Below are 27,420 nucleotides of genomic sequence, written 5' to 3'. Positions count from 1 at the left end.
TTTTCATTCTTTAGATTATGAGTTTGAAGTTTCTTCCTTTGTTTCTTCTTAGTTTCCCGGGTTTTGAAAAAAAATTGCTTTTTATGTCCATGATTTGTTATGTTGGTCTAATGAAAAAAATTGCTTATCAGTAGACTCCTGATTTCATGAATTGATATTTTTGGTCAACGGTCATTGTCTTCTGCACGCACACAACTGCATCTTTTGGAACAACTAAGTTCCACGAGCTCTGCTGCCGATGCTATGCCAATCTTATCCCTAGATTGAAGAACAATACGATTTGCAAGATTGTTGATCTTTGTTTCTTATACGATCAGGATGGTAGGTCGGGGAATGTCACAATTGGCGGGCAGCTGCCTCGATTAGTTGGGGACAGAGACGATGATTTCAGTAATCCACTGGGCAAGAACTTGAACGAGGTTAGTCCAAAGTTTTTAACAATCTCACAGAAGAGATTTGGCATACTTGAATGAAGTTTCTCAGAGGAATGATTCGGTTTCTTTGCAACAATAGGAGCATTCCTACTTTTTAATACTAGGGATTGCTATATTAACAGGTTATGTCCAGCTTTTCCTTGGTACATACATTCTCAGAAATGAATAGAAATACCCAAGTTAAACTTTGGGACATGAACTTGATCAACATGTCAATGAAACAAAACCGAACCCCAGAAAAACAAAGGAAAGAAAAATCTCATCCGTTAGTAGTGAAATTCACTTTCTAGAATTTTTCTTTTTAACAATGCTCACTTGCTGATTCCTTTTGTTTCATCTTATCGGTAGACGAAATGTGTTCTTCAGTAGGTCTAACTGGTTCATTGCCCGAAATCACACCGTGCTTATGTATATGCACCCATTTGTCTTGAAACAAGTAAATGAAAACGATCACAGAGATCTCAACTGTAAAAGCTATTCCCCAAAACTTCGTTCTTCTCGATGTCTTTTCATGATATGCTCCCAGTCCAGTGTATATGCTGATCACACCCAAAATACACACAGCAGTTCCTACCAACCAGTGTGCCAAAAACCAGGCGCTTCTTCCCTGCATCCTCTGGAGAAAACAAAGTATTTAATATCGTAAAACCGAGTAATTCGATCATCATTAATTCAATATCGTGAGAAAAAGTAAAACCGATAATGATATCGTTGAATTTAGTTTACCTCCATGGACGTAAAATTCCAGTCAAGGCTTGTAACCATATGATACCATATAAAGCTACCCCTAGTCTTTGATGATGATTGTTGAAGGCATTATTGAAGTTTTTTATTGAGATTACTGCCCCTGCTGTTGCAAGTAGTACAGAAAGTATCTGCCATCAACAAAATTAACTGTTCAATACATTTAAACAATTGTCCAATGCTATCATTTTGTAACTCTGTAGCGATGCCATCAAATTGAAGATGAACATGCCTGTGACACTACATGAACATAGAAAAGAATTTGAAGTCTTCTTCCACATTCTTCTCGTTTCGACATTCTGATAGCAAGTATCCCTACAGGCACTAGAAACCCCATTGATGCCCAAAGGAGGAATCCATGCAGTGTAATCTCAAACATCAGTTTACGACTCACCTATTTGGAAACCAGAACCAGGAAGAAAAACGTAGATGATATATCTGTAATGAAAAAACAATGCGATAAACTCCATTATGGACATGAATCCAATACCTTTTGAATGTTGTGATTATTGATTGTACCACTGCCGATGAATTTTACATGTTCTTCATCAGATGAGCTTACAGATGGTGGAATAAGCACGATTATAAGACCTATAAACATGGTGAAAGAAACTAGCTTCCCTGCAAGAACTTGCATTGTTCTTCAACTAGAGAAGGATGAAAGATAAACACAGCTGAGCTGAAACGCTCTTGAAAGCTAAAAATATTGCAGTTTCTGAGAGAAGTGTAAGGTGGTGTTAAAGCAGCATAAGAAGTGTTGTCAATGGTGTTATTATGAGACGACAGGCTCATGAGCTGCAGCAGTTGGACCAGGGACAGGCATACTCAAATGTGTGGATTCAATTCGTTTCTCAAGAGAATTATCAAGCTTTTCCTTTCTTTTCCTATATATACATAAACACCCACTTCAAAAGTAAAAATGTCTAAGATTACATATTCTTTTTGGAAAAATTTCAAAAGGCTGATGTTTATCAAGCATATACATACAGATGCCAGATGAGTGGGTTTTTTTATATATATAATTCACATGCAGTGCAAATTGTATATATTGTTGCATGGAAGTGGATGGTTTTGGGGAAAAGCTGTGAGCCAAAGGAGAAAGTGATGGGAATAGATTGCAACTTCAAGCATGTGGGGTTCATTTTCATTTCTTCTAGACTAGCTTTTTGGGCTGCTGCAGGCGGTGGAATTTAAGGGCAAAATGGCAGGTTACATTATCTTCTGCTTCCCACTAATTGGAATACTCCACATAGTACCAAAAACTCTTATCTGTTACACCAACTCCAAAGGGTATATACAAAGGGTTAATAATATGTTTAACGATTTGGTTTACTTCGAAAATTGGGTAAACATTAAACAACACGTTTAGTTACTAAACTTATATGTTTAGAAGATTAAACTATGTGCATGATGAAATGGTTGATTGTTTCCATGTATGCTTCTTACATATTACAAGAGCAATGAAATAACTAGTTGAGGAAGACAGCTTATGTTCTGGCAGGCTTTCTTGTTGTGGGATTGTGAAAAAAGCTGCATGTGGATTGTGGCCCCTGTAGGCTGAAATGTTCATCCCAACAAAATATTGCACTCAATTGTCAGCCCCTTATTATTCTTTGGATCCCATATATATACACGCGCGGAAAAATATATATACGGGATATGTTCTCTATATAATATGTAAACTAAATAGTTCTACACCAATTTATAACCTTAGATGTAAATTTCGATGTAAATAAATGAATGGGTGAGATTTAATTAAAATTTAAAACCCATAAACTAATATTTACCAAACTCACGGGAAATATTATTATGTTTTCTTTTCACCGTCTCTTTCCTCTTTTTTCTTTTCACCGTCAAAGCTATCTTTCCCATCTTTCACCCTTTTGTTTCAGACAAAAAATTTCTTATTCTCATCTTATTGATCGATTTTCTTATTTTTCTGGCAACCCATTGTCTCTGCCATTGGACAGGTATGTAATTGTTTTTTACCCTCCATTTTTATATTTAATATCTCGTTCGCATCTCTTTTTTCTGTTGGATTGATTGACATTAATTTCATTGTCTGTAAATATCTTCTATGAATATTAATTATTTTTTTGATTTCATTATCTGTAAATATTGGAAAAGACTCGGATTCATCCGTCAAAATCGTGATATATAGGGACACAACGCCACCGGTTTCCATTGATGCTGTGCGTATCACTCGCTCAACTGGCGACTCTTGATACTTCTCCAAATTCGATCAAGTAAATCTCCTGCTCATACCTTTGATCTTAATTTTAATTGAAGTAATGAAAAGAATCGATTAGTATTTATTCTTGACACGAAAATGATAAACACTGAACTCATTCTTTAACAATCAAATTGAATTGTTGAAAGGCCAACATATTTTAGCTGATGTAGAATAACTTTGCTTATAGCCTCTTTTAATCAAATTAAAGTTGAACTCGTTTATTTTCAGAATGTATTTTATAGGAAAATTTGCTGATTAAAAATGTATATCTTTCAATCTGATAATATATTTGTAAAGTTTTTTGTTCCTTTACAGTTGCGTTTATTATGATCATATCCTTTGCAAATTTGACATGAACGCCTTTTCACATTTGTACGTGTCAAAGCCATCTCAAGGCAACTTTTGAATCTTTCACTTTGAGACCCATAACTATCCTTTCTTCGACCTTTAGTTTGAGAAACATGTGGATCACCAATATTGATTATCGAAGCAATATCATTAGGCTGGTTCGCTATTACTCCATGAATATCTTCACTTGTCAATTGTTGGCTTGAAACGCTATCATTCTCCATAATACCAATACCTTGAGTTTCCATCATAGGAACCTTTTGATATATTTGATCCAAGTCTCTTACAATGACTTTACGTATCTCTTCAGATTTTTCAGCAAAGGAGGATAATCTGTTTACAAGACGACAAACATGTAAACATCTTAAAGCGGGTGATTTCCCAATATCAACTTCAAGGCTTGATCCATTTTCATAAATTCTAAAACCTTCATTTGTTTCTTTTGTCCAACATCTCAGGATATAGTGGTATGGTATCTCTCCAATATTTTTAAAACTAAAAACTGCTAACATATGGCTACACAAGATACCTTGAAACTGAAAAAAGACAGCATGAACAATTACCAACTTTAGAGAACAAATCAAGATGAATAACAAAGCTGTTATGAGTATCGAAACAATTTGACACCTTATATTCATAGAAAGATCTCGTCTTTCTTACCTTTTGTCTAGTGAATTGATTGCTTTTGACTAGTTCATCTTGAAAAATATTAAAAATGTTCTTTGTATAAACCGATGCTACATGATGCTCCAATTTAGAACCAAGTTTCAAAATTCGAGACTTGTGCATTGATTCAAAGTCTTCTGCTTTTTCTTTGGCGTAACGACTGTCAATTGCCTTCTCATATCTCACTACAAACTCTTGCAATGTTGTTCTAGAATCTACGAAAATATATATATATATATATATATATATATATATATATATATATATATAATTTCACTTCTTTGAGTAGTGTTCATTACTGTAAAGAAAGTATTTCGGTTAGAAAGTATTCCGGTTATTCACAGGAATCCAAAAATTACGAATTTCATACAACTCTTGAAGTCATTCATTTTGCTTTAATTAGTTCTTAATAATGAATTTTTTCCACTCATTATCAAACTCTTCCACAGTAGATGATTCAAATATATATCTTTTCACTTTACGTTTGAAAGTATATTTTTTATGATATACAAGAGGAAATTTCTTCTTTATATGTCAAAGACAGACAATGATGAGATTCTGGAAATACTTTCTTAATAACAGCACCTATAGTTAAATCTTGATCAGTAATTACTGATGCATGTGCTTTTCCATACATCGTATCAGGCCAAGTTTCAAGTAACCAAATGAAACTTTGCCGGGACTCATCTTGCAATAAAGCACAACCAAATAAAATTGATTGACAATGATGATTTAATCCAACAAAGGGAGCAAATGGCATGCTATACTTATTAGTCCTATAAGTGATGTCAAATGTAATAATCACCAAAATATTCATATGCTAACCGAGATCGAGCATCAACCCAAAACAAATTTATCGTATGGACATCACTGTCACACTGAATTGCATAAAAGTTAGGATTCTCAATTTGTTTTCTTCGGAAATGACATAAAACAGCTTGGGCATCTCCAACATCTAAATTTCTTTCTCCTTAAATTTCTAAGATGGTTCCAACAATCTCTATCTGTTAATTGTTGATCTACATTATTACACAATGCCGCCACTTTTCCCTAAGGAATTCCTTCTTCATTAAATTTTTTAACAAGGGTCTTAACTGCCAGAGTAATTTTCTTATGACATTTAAGATAAGACATACTCTTAGGACTAGTCATACATGATTATGTTCATTTGAAAATGACTTTACAATCCACTTTTGACTTTCTTTTACCATTGCTATCTTAAGAAATGCTCCACATCCCGTTCTCAAAGTTAAAAATCTATTTCTAGTTTTTTTTTGACATAGTTGTAAATGTCATTTGTCTCTATATTTGACTTACTATTGCATCACTTGGAGAGCCTGTTTTGCTTGATCAAATGCGAAATCCAAGGTCATGTTCCTTAGCAAAGGTTTTATAAAAGTTTTCAGCCTCAGCAATCGAGTCAAACTGCATTCTATCAAATAACTCACTTCCATATTTTGACCATCACCAATAAGTTGAATATCAACTAATGATGAAATTTCTGCAACTTACTGAAATCAAATACAGAAGTAAAAAATTAGTACATAACTTAATAATAAATTAAAAATTAAAATGATGAAAATTAACTAATATATTATTTTTAATAAAATAATAAAATATTATTAATTAATAATATTATTTTAATACAAAAAAACCTAACCCTAATATCCTCAAATAGTATTAGTAAATTTTATTTTTAGATAAAAAAATAAGGTAATATTTTAGTGAGCTTAACGAGTAACGAGTCGAGTTGAGCAACAATTTTTTTAACGAGCACGAGTTGAGCACAATTTTAACGAGTTTAACGAGCAATGAGTCGAGTAGCAAAATTTTTTAACAAGCACGAGTTGAGCACTGCCCAACTCACGATCGACTCGCTCGACAAGCACCCCTACTCACGATAAAACATTATTATGTTTTCTTATACCATGTAAAGATCTTTTAGTTTTACACCTTTTTAGGACCATTAGATTGTGGCAAATCAAAGGTTAAGATTAACTCATTATTTTTTCTAGTGAATTTCTTCTCATTTTCTACTATTAATCTTAACTTTTAGTTTCTCTCATCCAATGGTCCTAAAAATGTGTAAAACTAAAAGAGTTTTACACAATGTAATTGGATATGCCACTATATGTATATATGAGTTAAAAACCACTTACACCCAGTGTAAAATTAAGAGTTTTACACTCTTTTAAGACTATGGAGTAAGAGAAATCAAAAGTTAGATTAACTCATTGTTTTTTTTTCCAATGAATATCTTCTCATCTTCTACGGTTATTCTCAACCTTTGACTTATCTTGTCCTATAGTCATAAAAAGGTGTAAAACTAAGAGTTTCACACTGGACGTAAACAAATCATGTCCCTATATATATATATATATATATATATTGATCCTCTCTTATATTTTTTGTTCGTTCAATTTGTTAGAGTATGCCCAAAGATCAATCATATGATGATTGTAATAAAACATTTATTTATCGATTTTATTGAATAAAGACATTGCCATTATTATCTTTCAGTTATATGTATGTGTTTAACATAAACTGAAAGATAATAAAGTCCATACAATAACATTATTATTATTAAAAGATCCATAGTCAAATATTATTATGGGCATGAACAATAATAATACGCTTAAGACTAACATGTTAATGATTGATGACAACGAGTTGTCATTGGCATAGAGATGTCAGAATTGATACATGACTATATCGTTAGAGAACAATGTATTGGATTAACTCACCATGAGCATATGTATTGGATTATTATGTGACAGACATAACATTGCTCATGGTGATAACTATGTGTATGATCCTCAGACTTGAGATCAATATTATCACAACATATATTGTTGTATGTTTTGATACACTTAAACATGCTCCGTAACTGGTTGTACTATAAAGACTGTTATTGAATATATCTCGATATATGTAGTGGGGTATGTATGATTAAGATATGATTTGTCATTCCTACATAATAGGAAATATATCACAGGACACTTGATTGAGACTAGAAATGCATGGCCATGCTCGAATAAATTGATATGAGATATCACAACTTATTCATTAATTATAGTCTACTCTAGATATCAAGAAACAATAGATGTGTTATACAGTGTGACTATTCCAAGATTTGTGCCTATTCTAGATATAAAGGACAAAATGATGTAATACATAAAAGAGTTAATCACGAAGATGATATGTCGAATCATAATTTCTTGTAACTTAGGTGACAATGATATATTGCTAGATGACACTCATTGTATGCAATATTAGAATTACTACTAACGTTACAAGAACCTACAAGTTCACACCCTAAGATTGAAATGAGCAAAGATGTACAACTTATTGTGTGTTACTAAAATATTATCTAGAGTTAATATATGTATATTTGATATACATATGATTTTAATTATCCTGAATATAGTAAGTAAATATTATAAGAATGTAATTCTGATTACAACTCTTTTAATCGATATTTAATTCGGAATAATTAAATAAGAGTTTAAATAAATGTTAAAGATTGTAATTCGGATTATAAGTCTTTAATGAATATTTAATTTGAATTAATTAAATAAGATTTTTTTATTAATTAATAACTTAAAATACCTAATATGTTAAGGTAACTGATATATTTAAAGTGAGGTAAGATCTAGCAGCCGTTTTATTCTTCAACCATTTTTTTCAAAACTGTTTTTGAGAAAAGTAAATTTTGCTCTCAATCGGGTGAACTGAGTAGAGGCCGAGACATGTTTTCGTAGAGGCTTACGATTCAAACCGTTCGTGATCACCATTAGTCGTTGTTGTCTTTGCTATTTTTCAAGGAACCCATTATAAGTATTTGCATCATTTCCTCCCGATTTCGGTTTTGCGTACTTGGATCGCTAGTGAGACGGTCGAGTTTTTGTTTCTACTGCGCCATGAGGTGCGTCGACGACCCCAACACAATTTTGATCCTATTTTATAAGTCAAACTTTTATCTAATTTTTTAGTCGAATTTATGAAATTCAAGATAATTTGAGTTGTTCAATTTTATATTTAAATTTAATTATAAATATTTAAAATATTATCATACTATTTGATTCTAATTTAAATGTTTTTAGTTAGATATATATATATATATATATTATTGCTTCATATTTTTTTCAGGTGATATACATATATCATGCACTAATTACTAAAAACTTTAAATATTCTAATTATATTTTATAACTTAACTTGAATTTATTTTTTTTAAATTAAATCGATTCGAATTTTATTTGTCCCTAATTATAATAAGTGGGATTTTGCATTCCTTTTGCCCAAAAGGAATTTAAAACTTAAGTATGTTGATCTTAGGGTGAGGCTTTTGTGCCCGAAAAGCAAATTAGAGGAGAAAGAGAAAGATATCTTACAAAGCTAAAATCATGTCTTTGATCACTGTGAATCTTACGTCCTTGATTCAGCTGTTTAAGCTTTTACAGTAATAACTTTTCAGATAGTTTCATTTTGACCCAATTTCATTTGGACTAATGTTAAAGTCCTCCATCCTGTAGCCATTGACGATGAAAAGAAATTTATTAGTATTAAATAAAAGACAATGTACAGGTTGAGAGGGAATTATGTTAGAACCTTCTCAAACTATTGGAAGCTCTCCAAAATTTACGGTGAATAAAATATCATATATGATTTGATTTTATAATATAAACATAAATAAAATTAAATATTATACGAAACATAAAATAAATCAACATTAAACGTTGGGCGTAATAGGGAATGCATAAAGCCATTGCATTGGTCCGTATTAATTAGAAATGTGGAACTAGAGCCGGGTATATGGGCTAAGGCCCGCGGGCTACCCGTATAACCCGCGGTCCGTTCGGATTTCGGGCCTCAAAAAATAAAGCTCGTTTAAATTACGGGGTTTATTAGCCCTGACCGTTATACCCGTGGGTTTAATGGGTATACCCGCGGACTCCACGGGTAGCCCGCTTAATTTAATTATTTTTTTTAATTTATTTTATGTTTTACGAAAGACAATTCACGTTTAACATAATTTACGTTTTTTTGTGCATTTTATGTCCATTAGAGGTCTTGTGATCAATGTTGCTCAGGTCACCAACAATGCTTTATCTTTGGTTAACTAGTTTGCATCCAAGCAGTAAAGATGGAAAAGAGAAAAAGTTGGTTAACTACACAATATTTACACAACAAAAAAATATATCACTATCTAAGAGTTTAGACAAAATGACATTTACATCGAATGCTCCAAAAGTGACTTGCAATACCTTAAATACAATTTCGACTAATCTATGATTATTAAAAACTTGTAAATACGTTAAACTCGAAAAGTAAACTTATATAGCTTATTGTGATATTTATAAAAAATATAATATTTACACATGTTATGCATAAACTTGATATTTTCAGTGACAAATACTTATCAACATTTATAGCTTAATTGAAGGTAAGTATTACAATTATTAATGTTTAGTAAAATTATTTCTTTATAAATTTATTTTTGATTTCAAAATTTAAACTATCTAATATATTATGATTTTTTTATATTGCAGATGAAGCGGACAAGTTTCTGGTGATTGAAAAAAATGGAAGATTCAACTACATCCAAGTATTCAAAAAACATTGAATATTATTGATGTTGATTTTATTTAGACTTATTGAGACTTATTAGTGTTATGATATTATTTATTTTAGATTTAATGATATTATGATGTTATTTATTTTAGACTTATTGAGACTTAATGGTATTATGATGTTATTTATTTTAGACTTACTGAGACTTAATGGTGTTATAGTGTTATTTTATTTTAGACTTATTGAGACTTAATGGTGTTATGATATTATTTATTTACTTCTTTATCTTGAGACTTATTGAAACTTTTGCTGCTACCTTCATTTTCAAGTTGCTGGATCATTTTTAAAGGCGTAGCAAGTTAGAATATTATTTTTTATTACATTTAAAACATTTAAAATTGTTGTTATTTAATGGGTTGCGGGTAAGTCCATTTAGTCCGTGGGTTAAATGGACAGGCCGCGGGTCTTAGAATTCAAAACCGTTTATAATTGCGAACTTTTTAAACCGTTTCATTTAAGGTCTCACCTTCAAAAACCCGCGGGCTCAGCTCTATGTGGAACATACTTTTCATTTTCTACTTTGCTTAAAAGCAAATTAGATTGTGGCAATTGGCATGCTTGACCCTTGACCACCACCACTTTGATTCCAAGTGGGGGCATGGGATGTGCCTAATGCCCTTGCCCAAAAGGCGAGGAAACACACCAAATATTCTTTTCAATAAATTAGTTATTTAATCATCGTTATCATTTTTATTTTGTTTTGATTATCTAATTATTTTTTAAAAATTTATCATTAACGTTATGTTTTGATTTTATTTTGGTCACATGATACAAAATAAAATAGGATAATTACATATGTGTCATTTTCTTATTATTTTCATAGATAACGTGGAATTACATTATGGTAACACGTTAGTATTACCATTAATTTTTTAGTGATGGGACCAAAATGAAACGAAGACATAATGCTAGGGATAATTTTGAAAAAAATAGAATCACATGACTAATTGGGTGACTAACTATGTAGTTTATCCTTGCTTTTATTTTTATAGTTTTATATTATACTTAAATAATTGGTACACTCAATTTATAATCCACACCAAATTTACTCTAATATTTATATTTAAAATTGTTAATTCATTCGTTGAATCACAAACAACTTGAAATTATTACTATATTTTAAAAAAGTTACACTACGTTTAATATTGGTAATTATTCTAATATTAAATATTTTGTTATAGATTAATATATTTGATACTTTAATTTTAATTTTATATTCAAATAATTAAAAGAAGATAATACAATAATTATTTAAAAAACAATTAAATATGAAAAAAAAAATAAAGGAATCTAATATTAATTGAAGAATATCTTCATTACGTGTATGATGAATTTTATCAGCAGAATCTTACAAAAAGGAGTAAAGAAAACAAACAAACAAATAAATCTATTTGTTTGTATATTCTATCTGATCTAATTTTGAAAGAACTTTAAAAGGAATCTCCCTCTCCCACGACTAACATGTTATACATCAGCACACTTGATTGGAGCATATCCCAGCCTAGACTTGTTTGTGTCATAGAGGATATGGATATTCTGCTGCTGATAGTTCCCTATAATCGAAAGCCCTGATCTCGGTGTCCCCAGAATTGCTAAACAAACCACGTCCTCTTCAAGCAATAGGAAGTAGTTCTCCACCGGTAAATTCCATACAGCCCCGTCTGCGAACTGAATACCGAATTCGGGGAGCTCTACGTTTTCGACTCCGGACACATTGTAACATGGATCTAAGAGTGGCAAATTTTTCATGACTTGATACCCTTTTGTTTTATTCACGAATGCCTCCTTCATGATCTGATAAGTAGGGTCTGCAAAGTAACTTAGTGTTGTACCTGAATCAAGGATGGTGCCGGTCTGATAACTGCCATGCCTCCTCTGGTATATTCAACATTTCTCCTCCAACAAAGACTGATTTTATCTGGACATAGTAAAATGTATGGACCGAATTTTCCCTGCCGGCCACCAAAGATGTGAAATTCAAATCAGCGTGGGTCAAAAGATCTTTATCCTCCCCGAAAATCAGCTTGCTACTCACATTGGTGTCACTGTCCCTATCGACAAGGCAGTAGGAAAAGGAATGACCATACAGTGATTGCAGCTGTGAGGCAAATGACAGAGGCCCTCTACCAAGGCCTAACAACCCTGCAGCGCCGTGGAAGAGACCTCGATTCCAATGACCACAACGGAACATCACATTCTTCACCGGCCGAAATTCCGAGTTCCCGGTGGGAGATGTGAGATTGACGGTAAATGTCTCGAGCGCGAAATCGCCAGTGGTATTGCAACTATCCCCATACCAATAGTAATAAGGACAAGTCTGATTCTCAGCTTTGCAAACCTGAGGAGGATCAGGTGATGAAACCAAATGGCACCTCGGATCTTTGCAGCTTACATTCCTATAGGGACTTAATTCATTCGGATCGTAATACGGGCCGTTTTGCTCGAAACAATCATAACAGGGAACACACTGAATCCAATTAAGGTCACTGCCGGTGTCAAGTATAAAAGAGAAGTGTTTAGGAGGAGTACCGACGAACACATCGATAAAATACTCGCCCGACCCAAGGCTTACACTGGACTCCAATGTTGCCACAAGCTGGACAGGAACCCCAGCTGCATGTGAGTCTGGTGCTGCTGTTTTCTTCAACCACTGGCTTCAAATGCTGATCCGAATGCTTCTTGTTATTGTTGAGCCTTGAAATGACATTTTGGTTCTTCTTCTCAATGACCCTTTTATGAAGTGTCTGAATTCTGGTCCGATCCCTCACAGTTGATTCGAAAACAGATTTTTTTGGCTCAACCTTCCCATCCATCTGCCTGTGCTTCAAGTAGATCTTCACCGTCTTCTTGTGTTCACCAGCTTCACCATCATCATCATATTCTTCTTGGGAAGCTGCTATCCTTTGGGATTGTTTTGGTTCCTTGTTGTTTGAGAGGCTGCAATCACTGGTAATTGTAGAAGAAGAAACTGCATTGAAGCTCATGTGATGAGGGAATTCTATGGCAGCTGAAGTGGATTTTTTTTTTTTCATTTTTAATGCGATCGTAAGCTGTTGCTTCAAAAGCACCAGAGGAAATTGAAAGGAGGAGGATAACAAGACCTAGAGAAAATCTCACCAACATTGCACCGTTCGATCACTGAGAAAATCCCACACCCAAATGAAGAACAAGACCCCAGAATCTGAAGAAAAACAAAATTACGAATCTTTTTTCCAATTCAATAACAAAGCACAAATAAAAAAGACCTTTCAAGAAAAACCAAAACCCAGAGTTTAGGGTCCAAAGGGGGGGCCACCCCTGTAAAATTATTTTATATTCGATAGATTTTGATCTTATAGTATTTTAGTTAATGTAAAAATAAGTATTTAAGTTAAGAAATATAAGAATTTATTAGATATTTAATCAAGTAGTGACGAACTAAAGAATGATAATCCAATACCAACAACATGTTGGTCTAGCGAGATGAGACATTAGATTCCTTAAAGAATCTTGGCGATTGCAAATGGAGCAAACTGGGTTGAGAGGGTCGCCCTAACCTCTACAGTACCTGACCCAAATTAGTCGACTAATAAATTGAAAATTGGTGGTTATAAAAAAAGAATGATAATCCAATATTCTCAATTTTTTTGTCTAATAACAATTTATGTCATTATAAACTTAATTATTAGACAAATTAAATATTATTTTCTGAATTGTAAGTTTAAATACCTAATAAGTTATTGTATTTTTCTTAAATAGTTTAATCTTTCGGCCCGTCTATATCTAATCTTGATTCCGCCTCTGTTTGTATCATCTATTTTTTTGAGTTGCTTGGTTGTTTTCTAAACTTTTTTATAGTCTTATTATCATTATTTAATTGTTAGTTTATGCTTTTTAATAATTTCATGAAATATTATCGATTAATGTTATTAGTCTATTTTAGTTTTAATTATTTTGGATTTTAATTTTTTTATATTTCTTCCTTATTTATTTCATAAATTTAATCATTATTATTAAATATAAAAATAATGAGTATAGTAGTTTTTTATACAATTAGAAATAGTTAGTTTTATTAAAAAAGAAAAATATAAAATTATAATAACAATTTATAATCATAAATGTAAACTAAACATATAATTAAGAAACATATAATTAATACATTTACTATAATCATTGATACAAAATTAACCATTTAATATCATATAAAGATCATACAAGAAAAAGATTAAAAACTCATAAAAATTTAAATAAAATAAAGATGCGAATATATCTGATTGCATTGGCAAACGAACCACAACAATAGATCAATCAATTGAATAACCTCCGATAATCGTAAATCAGAGTTGAACATCGTGAGAAAACTATCTCCGAACACAAATCACATGTCCAAATTCATATGAGGGTCTAAAGCATGATAGATCAACAATATAAGAAATAAGCATCATCTTGACCAATCAAAATGATGTCAAATCTAACCTAAAAAAAAGATTAAACGACCAATAAAAAAGATACATAAAACGTGTCAAAATACAGAGAAAAACATATTAAAATATAAAGTTGTTAGAATAAAAATAAATGAAAAATAAAGATAAGATATAACAGCTAACACTTAAATTGATGCTATCAACTATCAGCAAAAGTACGCCAAGCGCACTTGAGAGAGAAAAAAAATAGAAACCCATATTAATTTTTTTAAACAAGTATAGCAATTCTATTATTTGGATTACTATCTAATTGACACATACTTTTCATAATATATTAATAAAGCTTAAATGATCAAATAAAATTTGATGAATTAATTTTTAATTGAAAACATTTTAATTATTAACATCAACAATTATTATTTAATACACTGATGTTGAAGTTTTTTCTTCACAAATTACTTCAATTTATCATTATATTATCAAATAATTATTCTTAAAATCGTATTAGAAAAAAAAGGAAAATTATAAGGGATGGGATTGAAGGATAACATAAAAAGCTACGTTTAAAACAAATTAATCGACACGAGGGCGTGATCGATTAGGATATTTGTTCTTCATGTGTATGAGATTCCTACAAATACTGTATAGCTTCGGCTGTTCGATTCTTTCTTAATGTTCGACCAAATTCTCATCACAGTAAATCCTTGTTGATCATGGACGACCATTTTTTCGCGTCGTAGTACAAAATATGACTGTATTGTAAGTTCATCATTAACTTCATCCGGATCCCTTTCATTTCCAATGGGAGGAAACTCGTATTGATAAACATTGAATATAGTTTCAAGTAAGTATACGAGATCAACAAATTGCATGTAGTCAATATGTACAAAAGAACAAGCAGCAATGACGTGCACACACGGGTATTTGAATGTTTGGAATACTCCACAATCACAGGTTCTGTCACTTAGATTAATGACATATGTGTTGTATGCATTCCAATGACCTCAAATATTCCAAAACACGAACTTTATTTTAGTTGCGAGAAACGCATGTTGCATTCATCGCGTTTGAGTGTTGCAAAAGAATTTACAATTTTGCGTGGAGGTCTGGGCAGATTGTGTGGCCACCTGCAATCCAGTCAATTGATTGCTGTTGAGTTAATCGATCGACATAATCGACCAAGAGGGGGTGAATTGGCAATTAAAAATTTGGTGGAAGCTTTTACAGAAAATTGAAAGAAGTTGCACAGCGATTTAGAGTGGTTCGACTTTCTCAACCAAAGTCTATGTCCACTACCTTAGCTATCCACACTAAGGATTTTCCAACAAATTCACTAATTTGTTCTTTCTTTCGAGGACAAAGAGTAACCTTACAACTCCCTTAATAATTATACCCCAATTCTTGAGCACACTCTTTTTCAAAGAGAAATACACAAATTTGCAAACTTACAAGGAAAACCTCACAAGTCAATATGTTTGCACAATTCTAGAACAAGATAAGAACACTCAAAGATAATTACAAATGAGCACAAATTGTGTTCTTGAAAGAAAAATGAATATTGAAGGAAAATTGGCTTGATTTGCACAAATTTGATGTTTGATGCTTTCTCTCTTGTTTCTCACTAATTTCTTGTTGTTTCTTGTTGATCAATGGCTTCAAAACTTGTTTAAATACTCCTTCAATTGATTCTGAACGTTGGGGATACTTAGTGGAGTCAATAGAGCCGTTTAAGTGTGAAAACAATTAATAAAATCAGTTGGGAGCGTTAGTGCATCGATGCATGCACAAGGTGCATCGGTGCATCAAGTGTAAAATTCAAATATTTTGACCGTTGGACCCTTAGTGCATCGGTGCACTAACAGTGAATCAATGCATAAAATGCATTCGATGTTTTAAAATAGCCTGAGTGCATCGATGCATGGTATGTGCATCGATGCATAAAATGCATTCGATGTTCAATTTATTCATTGGTGCATCGATGCATGGATTGGTGCATCAATGCATGGATTGGTGCATCACTTTGAAAAATTGATTTTAGGCTTGATTTTGGTTCAAAATACTTTGTGAAAATTGTTTAAAAAATAGTTTAAGTATAAAACACAATTTTACATATTTAGTAAGGTTTGAAATTGATCTTGAAAGACTTGGAGTAATATTTTGATATTCGAGTAATTAAATCGAATATACTTAGAAAATCATTTGTAAAATCTTAAGATTCATTTATACTTAATTTGTTATATCGAAACATCAAAATGTTTTCAACAATCTCCCCCTTTTTGATATAACAAAACATTTTAGTAATTTTAAGATTTTGAAATCAAGTTTGAAATTACTCCCCCTTACTCTAACACTTCTCCTCTTTAATGCTTTTACACTTCTCCCCCTTTTTGTTAAATCAAAAAGACTTTAAAACGTTTTAAACAAGGTTTTGAAAAACATAGCCAATTGATATATATATATATATATATATATATATATATAGCTTAAGCTGCTAAGATCAAAGATCAAAAGAGAGATTAGCCATTAGTTATAATTCAATATTCATAATCAAATATGAAATGACATAATTGGTCATATATGTCTAATGATGCAAAAAATAAGAATAAATTCAACCAAACCAAAAATATATTCAGTTCAAAATCCATAAAACATCAAAAAGTTCAAACATCCAACAACCAACAAATTTAGACATCCAAAATAAACAATCCAGAAACATCAAAATCAATCCAAGTTTTAAATTCAAGAAAACATAACAAGGAAATAATCTACTCCATAGGAGGATCGGGAGGAGGAGGAAATGGAGCTTGCATCTCAAGAGAGAGAGAATCCATACGTGCAAGCATATGTCGTTGAAACTCCATTTGTTGAGCTTCCAAAGCATCTAAGCGATGATTAACTGCTTCATTATTAACAGTTAAATGGGATTGGATGGAAGCAAACTGTAAATCAAATGTCTCCAAAAATGAACGAAAATATGGAGGCACTTGATCCTCTTGTGGTGCCGGCGCATTGGAGGGATCGTCAATGTCTTGAAATAATCCTTGACGCTCGGGATCATCATCTGCAGCCAGTGCCGGAGGAGTACGAGAGGAGCTAGGAGCAGCTCGAGAAGAACTAGCTCCCGGAGTTTGCTTAGAAGGTCAAAAGACCCATAGACCAGTTTCCTCGTCCTGTTTCCAATCAGCTTTCTTCAGCGAGGTGAGATTAATTTGGTTTTGGAGAGGGATGAGATTGTCCAGAGAGACGTTTAAACCGAGTTTGATAAAAAAGTTACTAAGAAGACATCCATAAATAATGTTTTGAAGGAACAATGTTTATGATATCCACTAGCTGACTAAATATAATGTGTGGCAAATTTATTTTGTTCTTATTCTTGAGACAGTGCATCCACCACAAATCCTTAATACAAAGAGTGGAGTACCTACCTCCGGATGGTCTAAACCACCAAGAGATCATCAAATGAAGAAAAAGATCGTGGTGAGATCGTAAAGTACTAACACTAGCATTTGGAACATAGGGATAATCCACAGTTTCATTCTCATTATAAAGACCATCGTCATTTAACCCAAAATGTGAAGCTATAGTTTTCGGGTCAATATTAATATATTGCCCTAAAAGGTAGGATCTGATTGCTATAGTTTCACATTGAGTCTGGTTTTGAATGCATACCGCATTAGATTAGAAAATGCAGACTAACTGATGATAGACGATAGGTTTGAGGTGAAACATTTTATCAAACTTCCATGTTTTGAGAATCAGAAGGTATTCGAAGTCAATATCAATCATGGCTTGAAGAGAAAGATATAATGTGATGTTGTGTTGCACGATTTAATGATAGTAGCAGGATATAGAGATGAAAAGCTCGAAGATTTCGACAAATTTTCGTTGATTTTGAGCAAGAAGAGGATTTAGAGAGGGAGAGAGGCGTACGACGGATGAGAGTATAGTTTTAGGGTTTAAAATAAATAAGAAAATAAGCCTTTTAAACCCCCAAAACCCGACGGATGCATCAATGCATGGCCTTGTGCATCGATGCACATTCAAGGCGTGCATCGATGCATATTCATGATGAATCGATGCACATTCAAAGGGATGCATCGATGCACTGTTAAGTGTATCGATGCATGAAGCACAAAAATGTCAAAAAATCTGTTTTAAAACACTCAAAATGCTAAATTAATTAGCTCTAGTGGTATTGGCAACTCATATATTGAAAATTAATCATGTTCAATTAATCAAATTAATCCTTAAACTACGTTTGAACATAAAATTAATTTTCACCAAAGAACATAAACTCCCCTTAACTAATAGCAATGAATGTAATCAAAATTACTATTATAAGCATTTTTTATTTATTCTTAAAAGAGCTAAAATTATTTTAAACACTAAGTGAAGATAGGTCAATTAAACCTAATTCTCTCCTAAGTGTCCAAAATCTTTCTTTGTCTAAAGGTTTTGTAAAGATATCTGCTAATTGGTGCAAAGTATCAATAAATTCTAGAACTATATATTCCTTAGCGACATGGTCTCTAATGAAGTGATGTCTAATTTCAATGTGCTTAGTTCTAGAGTGTTGGATGGGATTTTTAGTGAGACAAATAACACTAGTATTGTCACACTTGATAGGAATAGTACTTACTTCAATTCCATAATCAAAAAGTTGTTGTTTCATCCATAAGACTTGTGCACAACAACTACCGAATGAAATGCATTCCGCTTCAGTGGTAGATAATGCAACACAATTTTGTTTCTTTGGAAACCAAGAAATCAACATATTTCCAAGGAATTGGCAAGTACCGGAGGTTCTTTTCCTATCTAATTTGCATCCTCCATAATCTGCATCAGAAAAGGCACGCAAGCTAAATCTAGAGTCTCTAGGATACCAAAGTCCTAAACTAAGAGTGTCCTTAATGTATCTAAAGATTCTCTTAACAGCTAGTAAATGTGATTCCTTAGGACATGATTGTAATCTAGCATATAAGCAAACACTAAACATAATGTCCGATCTACTTGCAGTTAAATAAAGCAAAGAGCCAATCATTGACCTATATAATTTAACATCCACACATTTACCTCCTTCATCTATGTCAAGCTTTGTTGATGAGCTCATTGAAGTGTCACGAGGTTTCCTATTTTCCTGTTCAAACTTCTTGAGCATATTTTTGACGTACTTAGCTTGATTGATGAAGATGCGATCTTTTCTTTGCTTGATTTGGAGTCCCAAGAAAAATGAGAGCTCCCCCATCATGCTCATCTCGAATTCACTTTGCATTAGCTTAGAAAATTCTTTGCAAAAAACATCATTAGTAGAACCAAATATTATATCATCAACATAAATTTGAACTACTAATAAATCTTTACCTTTATGCTTTAAAAACAATGTAGTGTCAACCTTCCCTTTGGAAAAACCTTTTTCAATTATAAAGTTTGACAATCTTTCATACCAAGCTCTAGGAGCTTGTTTTAAACCATAAAGCGCTTTTGTCAATTTAAGAACATGATTTGGAAATTTTAAATTTTCAAAAACAGGAGGTTGTTCCACATACACTTATTCCTTTATAAAACCATTAAAAATGCACTTTTATCATCTATTTGATATAATTTAAATTCATTGAAACATTCAAATGCTAATAACATTCTAATTGCTTCCATCCTAGCTACGGAAGCGAATGTTTCATCATAGTCTATACCCTCTTCTTGAGTATACCCTTGAGCAACAAGTCTAGCCTTGTTTCTCACTATATTACCACTCTCATCAAGCTTATTCCTAAATACCCATCTAGTACCTACAGTAGATTTATTACTAGTCGTTTCAACTAATATCCATACTTTACTTCTCTCAAATTGATTTAACTCTTCTTGCATAGCCATAATCCAATGTTCATCATTTAATGATTATTTAATATTCTTAGACTCTATCCATGAGATAAATGCAAAATAATTACAAATATTTCTAAGAGAAGATCGAGTTGTTACCCCTTTGGATGGATCACCTATAATCTCACAATCCTTGACATAGTTGTACTCTATTGGATAAGATACTTCCCTATCTTCAATGGTTGGATTCTCGAGAGGATCATGAGTTTCCTCATCTTTCGTTTCTTCCTTTGATGATGGTTCTCCAACGTCATGTCTAACGTCATTTGTATTTATAATGCCTACATCATCATTCACACAAGAATCCTTCCTCGGAAGGAGATTATCATCGAAACCAACATGTATAGACTCTTCTACAACTAAAGTTCTTTTATTAAATACTCGATAAACTTTAGAATTTAAGGAATAACCCAGAAAAATTCCTTCATCACTTTTAGCATCAAATTTACCAAGATTGTCCTTACCGTTGTTTAAAACAAAACATTTACATCTAAAAGGATGAAAATAACTAATGTTAGGCTTTTTATTTTTAAAAATTTCATATAGAGTTTTCTTCAAAATGGGCCTAATCATTACTCGATTAATAACATAACAAGCGGTATTTGTGGCTTCTGCCCAAAAATATTTTGGCAAATTATTTTCACAAAGCATGGTTCTAGCCATTTCTTCTAAAGCTAGTTTTTTCCTCTCAACAACTCCATTTGTTGAGGGTTTCTTGGTGTTGAAAAATTATGTCTAATACCATTAGAATTACAAAATTCAGTAAATCCAAGATTTTCAAATTCAGTTCCATGATCACTCCTAACACTAGTTATAGAGTAACCTTTTTCGTTTTGGATTACTTTTGAAAACGTGATGAATTTTTCTAATGCTTCATCTTTAGTACTTAAGAATAGAACCCAAGTATACCTAGAATAGTCATCTACCAAAACAAATGCATATTGTTTTCCACCCAAGCTAGTAGTTCTAGATGGCCCAAAAAGATCTAAATGGATCAATTGTAATAATCTACTAGTGGATACATCATTAATAGATTTAAAAGAAATTCATTTTTGTTTTCCTTTAGCACAAGCATCACATATTTTATCATTATCAAATTTTAGTTTAGGCAACCCTTTTACTAAATCTTCTTGAATTAGCCGTTGCAAAACACTCGTACTAGCATGTCCTAGTCTCCTATGTCATAACCAACTATCATGCTCATCCTTAGCAACTAGGCATAAATTAGTCATATCTATGGAATCTAAATGCACTATGTAAATGTTTCCTATTCTATGACCAACAAGCATAATCCGATTAGATGCAATGTCAATAACTTTACAACCATTAGTTTCAAACATGACATTGAATCCTTTATAAAAAATTGACTAATGCTCAAAAGATTATGCTTTAATCCATTCACATATAAAACATTCTTAATTTGTATGGAAGAGGTATTACCTATTGTACCTATACCTTCAATGTGACCTTTTGAATTATCACCAACAGTCACTTCTCCTCCATTTTTGGCGTTAAGCTCTATGAACTAGCTTTTGTCTCCGGTCATGTGTCTTGAGCATCCACTATCAAGGTACCATGAGTTTGAATTTATTTCCTGTGCCTTGTAGCAATGCTCATTTTCCTACAAACATAGATTAATTTTTTATTTTTGGTACCCAAATTCTTTTGGGTCTATATTCATTAGTTTCCAAAATCCTAGTCCCCTTAGGTATCTATTTGTATAAGATATCCTTATCTTTAGTAGTAATGAGTCCTTTAGGAACCCATATACTTCTAACGATTTTTTCATTAGAGGTTTTTCGGGGACCTCTATGATTGTAGTTTTTAAAACATTTTCTAACAAAGTTGGATTTTGAATTTTCTCCATTTTCAAAACGTTTCATTCCAACTTTATCAAAAGAAGCTTTAAGATCATCAATTTTCTTTTGATGATCATCATTGACCTTTGAAAGTAAGTTTTGCAAATCAAAATTTTCTTTTCAAACTCTTATAGTTTGATTTGCAAATCTTTGATTTTACTTTCAAGATCGTTGTTGGTTTTGGATATGAGTTTATTTTCATTTTTCATTTTGAAATATCATTTTTATATTTTAAAATAACTTCTCATAATCCGAAGCCAACCCATTATATTCCTCTAATAACTCATCATAAGATAAATCATCTAAATCAAATGAGTTAGAGGTTACCTTAGAATCTTCCCCGAATGCCATCAAGCACAAGTTTGCTACTTCTTGTTCCTCTTCATCGGAACCTTATTCATCGCTCCATGTAGCCACATGAGCCTTGTGCTTATTATTTGATGACCATTTCTCTTCAATTGTAGGCAATCATATTTGACATGCCCCGATTTTTTGTATTCATACAAATGATCGGGTCTTCTCTTTTGGTTCATTTTTGAAGCCTTCATTTCGTTTGAATTTTCTTCCTCGGTTAGGCCTCACCATTTTTCTAAACCGTTTGGTAAACAATGCATTTCCTCGTCATCGTTATCTTCATCCGAATCATTTCATCTTTTATTGATTTTAGAGCAATTCCCACGTTCTTCTTTTTCTCCGTCTTCTTCTTTGGTTCGTCTCTTTTCTCAAGATCTTCCTCTTCTTTAAGCATCATTTCATGCGTGAGAAGAGAGCCAATAAGTTCATCAAGGGTTAAAGATTTTAAGTTCTTAGCCTCGATGATCGTCGTCTTCTTTGATTGCCAAGCTTTTGGAAGAGAGTAAACTAACTTCCTCACAATCTTGTCATTTGAAATGATTTCTCCATATGATTTGATACTCTTGAAAATCGTGGAGAATTTATCCGTCACATCTTTGACATCTTCATCCGGTTTCATCCTGAAATTTTCATAGCTATGAGTTAGAAGACTAATTTTAGATTCTTTTACCTTGTTTGTGCCTTCATGAGTGACTTGTAGTTTGTCCCATATCTCCTTGGCGGTTGGTGCAAGATGAAACTCTCCTGTATTCATCCGGTCCAAGAGCACAAAAGATAATATGGATAGCTTTGGAGTTGAGATGGAACATTCTTGTCTCTCCTTCACTACACAATCTCGGGTGAGTGGAGGGTTTGATGTATCCATCTTCTATGATATTCCATGCTACCATGTCACTTGCTTGAATGAAATACATCATCCTATTCTTCTAATAAGCATAATTAGCTCCATTGAAGAAAGGAGGCTTGTTGACGGCCAATGAATCAAGACCGAAGTCGGAGTTTGAAGTAGAGGCCATTGATGACTTGATAATCGATGTAACTCTTCCCGAATTGACTAAAGAGGTGATTAAACCTTTAAATGAGTAAGAATATGATACCAATTGTTGAGTTAATCGATCGATAGAATCAGCCAAGAGGGGGGTGAATTGGCAATTAAAAAGTTGGTGGAAGCTTTTGCAGAAAATTGAAAGAAGTTGCACATCGATTTAAAGTGGTTCGACTTTCTCAACCAAAGTCTACGTCCACTACCTTAGCTATACACACTAAGGATTTTCCAAAAAATTCACTAATTTGTTCTTTCTTTTGAGGACAAAGAGTAACCTTACAACTCCCTCAAGAATTATACCCCAATTCTTGAGCACACTCTTTTCAAAGAGAAATACACAAATTTGCAAACTTACAAGGAAAACCTCACAAGGCAATATGTTTGCACAATTCTAGAACAATATAAGAACACTCAAAGATAATTACAAATGTGAACAAATTGTGTTCTTGAAAGCAAAATGAATATTGAAGGAAAATTGGATTGATTTGCACAAACTTGATGTTTGATGCTTTCTCTCTTGTTTCTCAATAATTTCTTGTTGTTTCTTATTGATCAGTGGCTTCAGAACTTGTTTAAATACTCCTTCAATTGATTCTGAATGTTGGGGATACTTAGTGGAGTCAATAGAGCCATTTAAGTGTGAAAACAATTAATAAAATCAGTTGGGAGCTTCAGTGCATCGATGGATGCACAAGGTGCATCGGTGCATCAAGTGTAAAATTTAAATATTTTGATCGTTGGACCCTTAGTATATCGGTGCACTAAGAGTGCATCGATGCATGAAATGCATTCGATGTTTTAAAATAGCCTGAGTGCATCAATGCATGGCTTGTGCATCGATGGATCAAATGCATTGAGTGCATCGATGCATGGTATGTGCATCGATGTATAAAATGCATTCGATGTTCAATTTATTCATTGGTGCATCAATGCATGGATTGGTGCATCGGTGCATAACTTTGAAAAATTGATTTTAGGCTTGATTTTGGTTCAAAATACTTTGTGAAAATTGTTTAAAAATAGTTTAAGTATAAAACACAATTTTACACATTTAATAAGGTTTGAAACTGATCTTGAAAGACTTGGAGTAATATTTTGATATTCGAGTAATTAAATCGAATATACTTAGAAAATCATTTGTAAAATCTTAAAATTCATTTATACTTAATTTGTTATATCGAAACATAAAAATGTTTTCAACACTTGCTTTCCGAAGGTTATAAACAGAGTTGCCAACCAATAATTTGTTATATCGCATAAACTAAGTTCGTTGTCATGTGACCATATCGTTTACTCCCACCAAATGATCGAATCCTTTTATCCCTCAAGATTTTAGCAAGGTAGTTATAGCATTGTTCATTCATAAGTCTTAATTCTTGAAACAACTCCTCAACCTCACGTACATAATGCGAGTGACCTATCCATTAAAAATGCAATAGTTATAAAAAATAAATGAAAAAGATATCTTAAACCCGAAAAAGTACCCAAGCAAGTGTCCCTAACCCTCAAATATTCGAAACACATAATTTATTTGTTCGCAAGAGACCTAGGGCTTCCCTCGTACATGGAAGATTCGAGAAACTTCTCGTTCCATCAAAACTAGGATCAAGCACAACTAAAAACATTACTTTGTTTGCAATTTATGTACCATAGTTATGTAATTGTTTTTTCTAATATTAAAATTTATGTTATTTTAATTTTTGGTATTATATTTATTGTTATGTTATTTTAATTATGTGACTAGGATTTATTGTGACGAGGATTTAATCGAACATAGAGAAAGAACTGTAGAGCTAAAATTTTGTAGTACTTTTGTAATTAACAAAATATATTCATTAATTTTCATTTTTTATGGTTTCAAACCATTTTGAACGTGTTTTTTTACACTGTTTAGAATGTCTCGTATGTGCCGATACTAGCCTCAAATTAAACGTAAGTACGAATATTATACCTTTAATCTTATAAATGACAAAAAGTTTCAGATTACTTCCTGAAAATATTCCCTGAACATACCTATCAAGTCATGTTAGCTTCTTCTTCATGTAGAAAACCAAGCTTTGGAACCATTTTGAACGCAATTTTTACCCCTCTTACAATCTCATATGTGCTTAAATTACCTTGAATTGAAAGATTACAATACTACGCCTCTAATGTTATAAATTACAAATGTTTTAGATTAACTACCCTAAAAACCCCTTGAGTATGTGTCGGAAGCGTCTTTTTTTGGGCCGGAATTGGCTTCGACATAGGAATAATGGATTGGAGTCGCCACCGACCATTTTAAAACGAATTTATATGCGTCAGACACCATCTTACCTGATATGCGTTGTACCAGATATGTGTCGGGTTCGGGAGTCGGTTACGGTCAAGGAAGGATTAGCACCCTTGAACCGCCCTTTCGGTACCAATTAATTTTTCGGTTGTCTTAGTCGCGAAGATTAAAAATTTAAATTAAAATTCAAAGATCCGATTCGAGTTACTTACCTTTAATTGGGTGGAAATTCTAAAAAATAGGTCGAAAATGTTAGAGGAAAAAACTATTTAAATTAAAAAAAGGAAATAATAATAATAATAATAAAAACAATAAATAAATGACAAATAAAGAAAATAAATAAAAGGGAAAACAAAAAAAATTAAATAAATCAAAAGAAAGGGAAAACATATATATGAAAAAAAGAAATAATAAAAGGACAAATCAAAAGGAAAAAAATAGACAATAACAAACAGAAAACAAATCAAAAAAATAAAAATGAAAAAAAGTAAAAAAAAGTAAAAATAAAGATGTTTTTTAATAATAATAATAATAATAATAAACCAAGAAAAATATGGTAAAATAAAATGTGTAAGAACATGAAGGACAAAAAATAGTTAACCCTAAACATACATGCCAAATTAGTGACCAAAACAGAAGATATGCAAATGTAAGGGTCCAATTCGAATATTAACACAAAAAATATGAAATATAAAAAGGGGTTAAAATGTAAGTGTTGAGAATTTAACTCTCAAAATAAAATAAGGCAAAGGTTTATTCCGTGGCTGGAAAACAAAATTATAAAGCCTGAGGCACCTTAAGTGAAGTTTACCCTTATGCAAAATTACAGAGCAGTCCCTGGGAAAACGACGTCGTTTCCCAAGGAGTATAAAAGTCTGAACCTAGGCTTGTTTTCCCATTTCATCGTTCCATGCCCTCTTTCTCAAATTGAGAGAAAAAGTTTCATCTGTTCCCTCCCTCCACAAGGCGATTTTCGACCACCACTCCGGTGGCTCGCTTCGCCGTGCCGCTGCCGCTCCGGCCGCCGTCCTTGGCTGCCGGAAAAACCTAAACAATCCAAAATGTTCTCCTCATCTCCCTTAACAACAATCCGACGCCAAAATCCCCAAAAAAGGCCCCAAATGGTGTAGATCTAAAGTATAAGTGTCGGTTTTTTTCCACCTTTCCGATGACTCTACCTTCAGGTTCTGACAGTTGTGTTACTGTTTTTGCTTTGATTTTTTTATTTACTTTGCTTGTGGGGCTCCGGCCTTTGGGTTCGCGTTTGATTTTTGCTGTTGATGTGGTTTTGGCTTCTGGCCATTTGGTTTGTTGTTTCTGTTCTCGTTGGTTCGCTGATCTCCGACTGTAATGTTGTGTTTTTCGGGTTCGATGGTGGTTTTTTGTTTGGTGTAGTTGATATTTGATGTACTATTTTTGTGGCTTGATGATGATGGTTTGTACCTCTGTTGATATGTTTTTCTCGATTCTGTTCTGTCCCTATGGCCATGTTGATGCTTGATATTTATAGGCCTTTATCGGCCATTGTGGTCCCAAAATAGGGGCGGGCGC

General features: G+C 32.6%; 2 protein-coding genes and 1 pseudogene across 2 annotated transcripts; all 3 read right to left on the bottom strand.

Moving 5' to 3' along the window:
- Window positions 1-541: 541 nt before the first annotated feature.
- Window positions 542-1,885, bottom strand: LOC120182811 (cytochrome b561 domain-containing protein At2g30890-like). The gene is made up of 4 exons (XM_039187676.1): window positions 1,669-1,885; window positions 1,411-1,572; window positions 1,161-1,309; window positions 542-1,048 (listed from the first exon to the last, which is right to left on the bottom strand). The coding sequence occupies exons 1-4, from the start codon at window positions 1,813-1,815 to the stop codon at window positions 736-738; spliced, it is 771 nt and encodes a 256-aa protein (XP_039043607.1). The 5' UTR covers window positions 1,816-1,885; the 3' UTR covers window positions 542-735.
- A 1,798-nt stretch (window positions 1,886-3,683) lies between these two features.
- Window positions 3,684-5,062, bottom strand: LOC120182918. Its single transcript, XM_039187744.1, has 3 exons — window positions 4,972-5,062; window positions 4,289-4,295; window positions 3,684-4,092 (listed from the first exon to the last, which is right to left on the bottom strand). The coding sequence occupies exons 1-3, from the start codon at window positions 5,060-5,062 to the stop codon at window positions 3,684-3,686; spliced, it is 507 nt and encodes a 168-aa protein (XP_039043675.1).
- A 6,461-nt stretch (window positions 5,063-11,523) lies between these two features.
- On the bottom strand, window positions 11,524-13,182 carry LOC120182968 (annotated as a pseudogene).
- Window positions 13,183-27,420: the final 14,238 nt, after the last annotated feature.

This window comes from Hibiscus syriacus, unplaced genomic scaffold (genome assembly GCF_006381635.1).
Source record: "Hibiscus syriacus cultivar Baekdansim isolate YM2019G1 unplaced genomic scaffold, ASM638163v2 tig00112738_pilon, whole genome shotgun sequence".
Lineage (NCBI taxonomy): Eukaryota > Viridiplantae > Streptophyta > Magnoliopsida > Malvales > Malvaceae > Hibiscus > Hibiscus syriacus.
The sequence above is the reverse complement of the archived record's forward strand: the minus strand, read 5'-3'. Positions and strand labels throughout refer to the sequence as shown.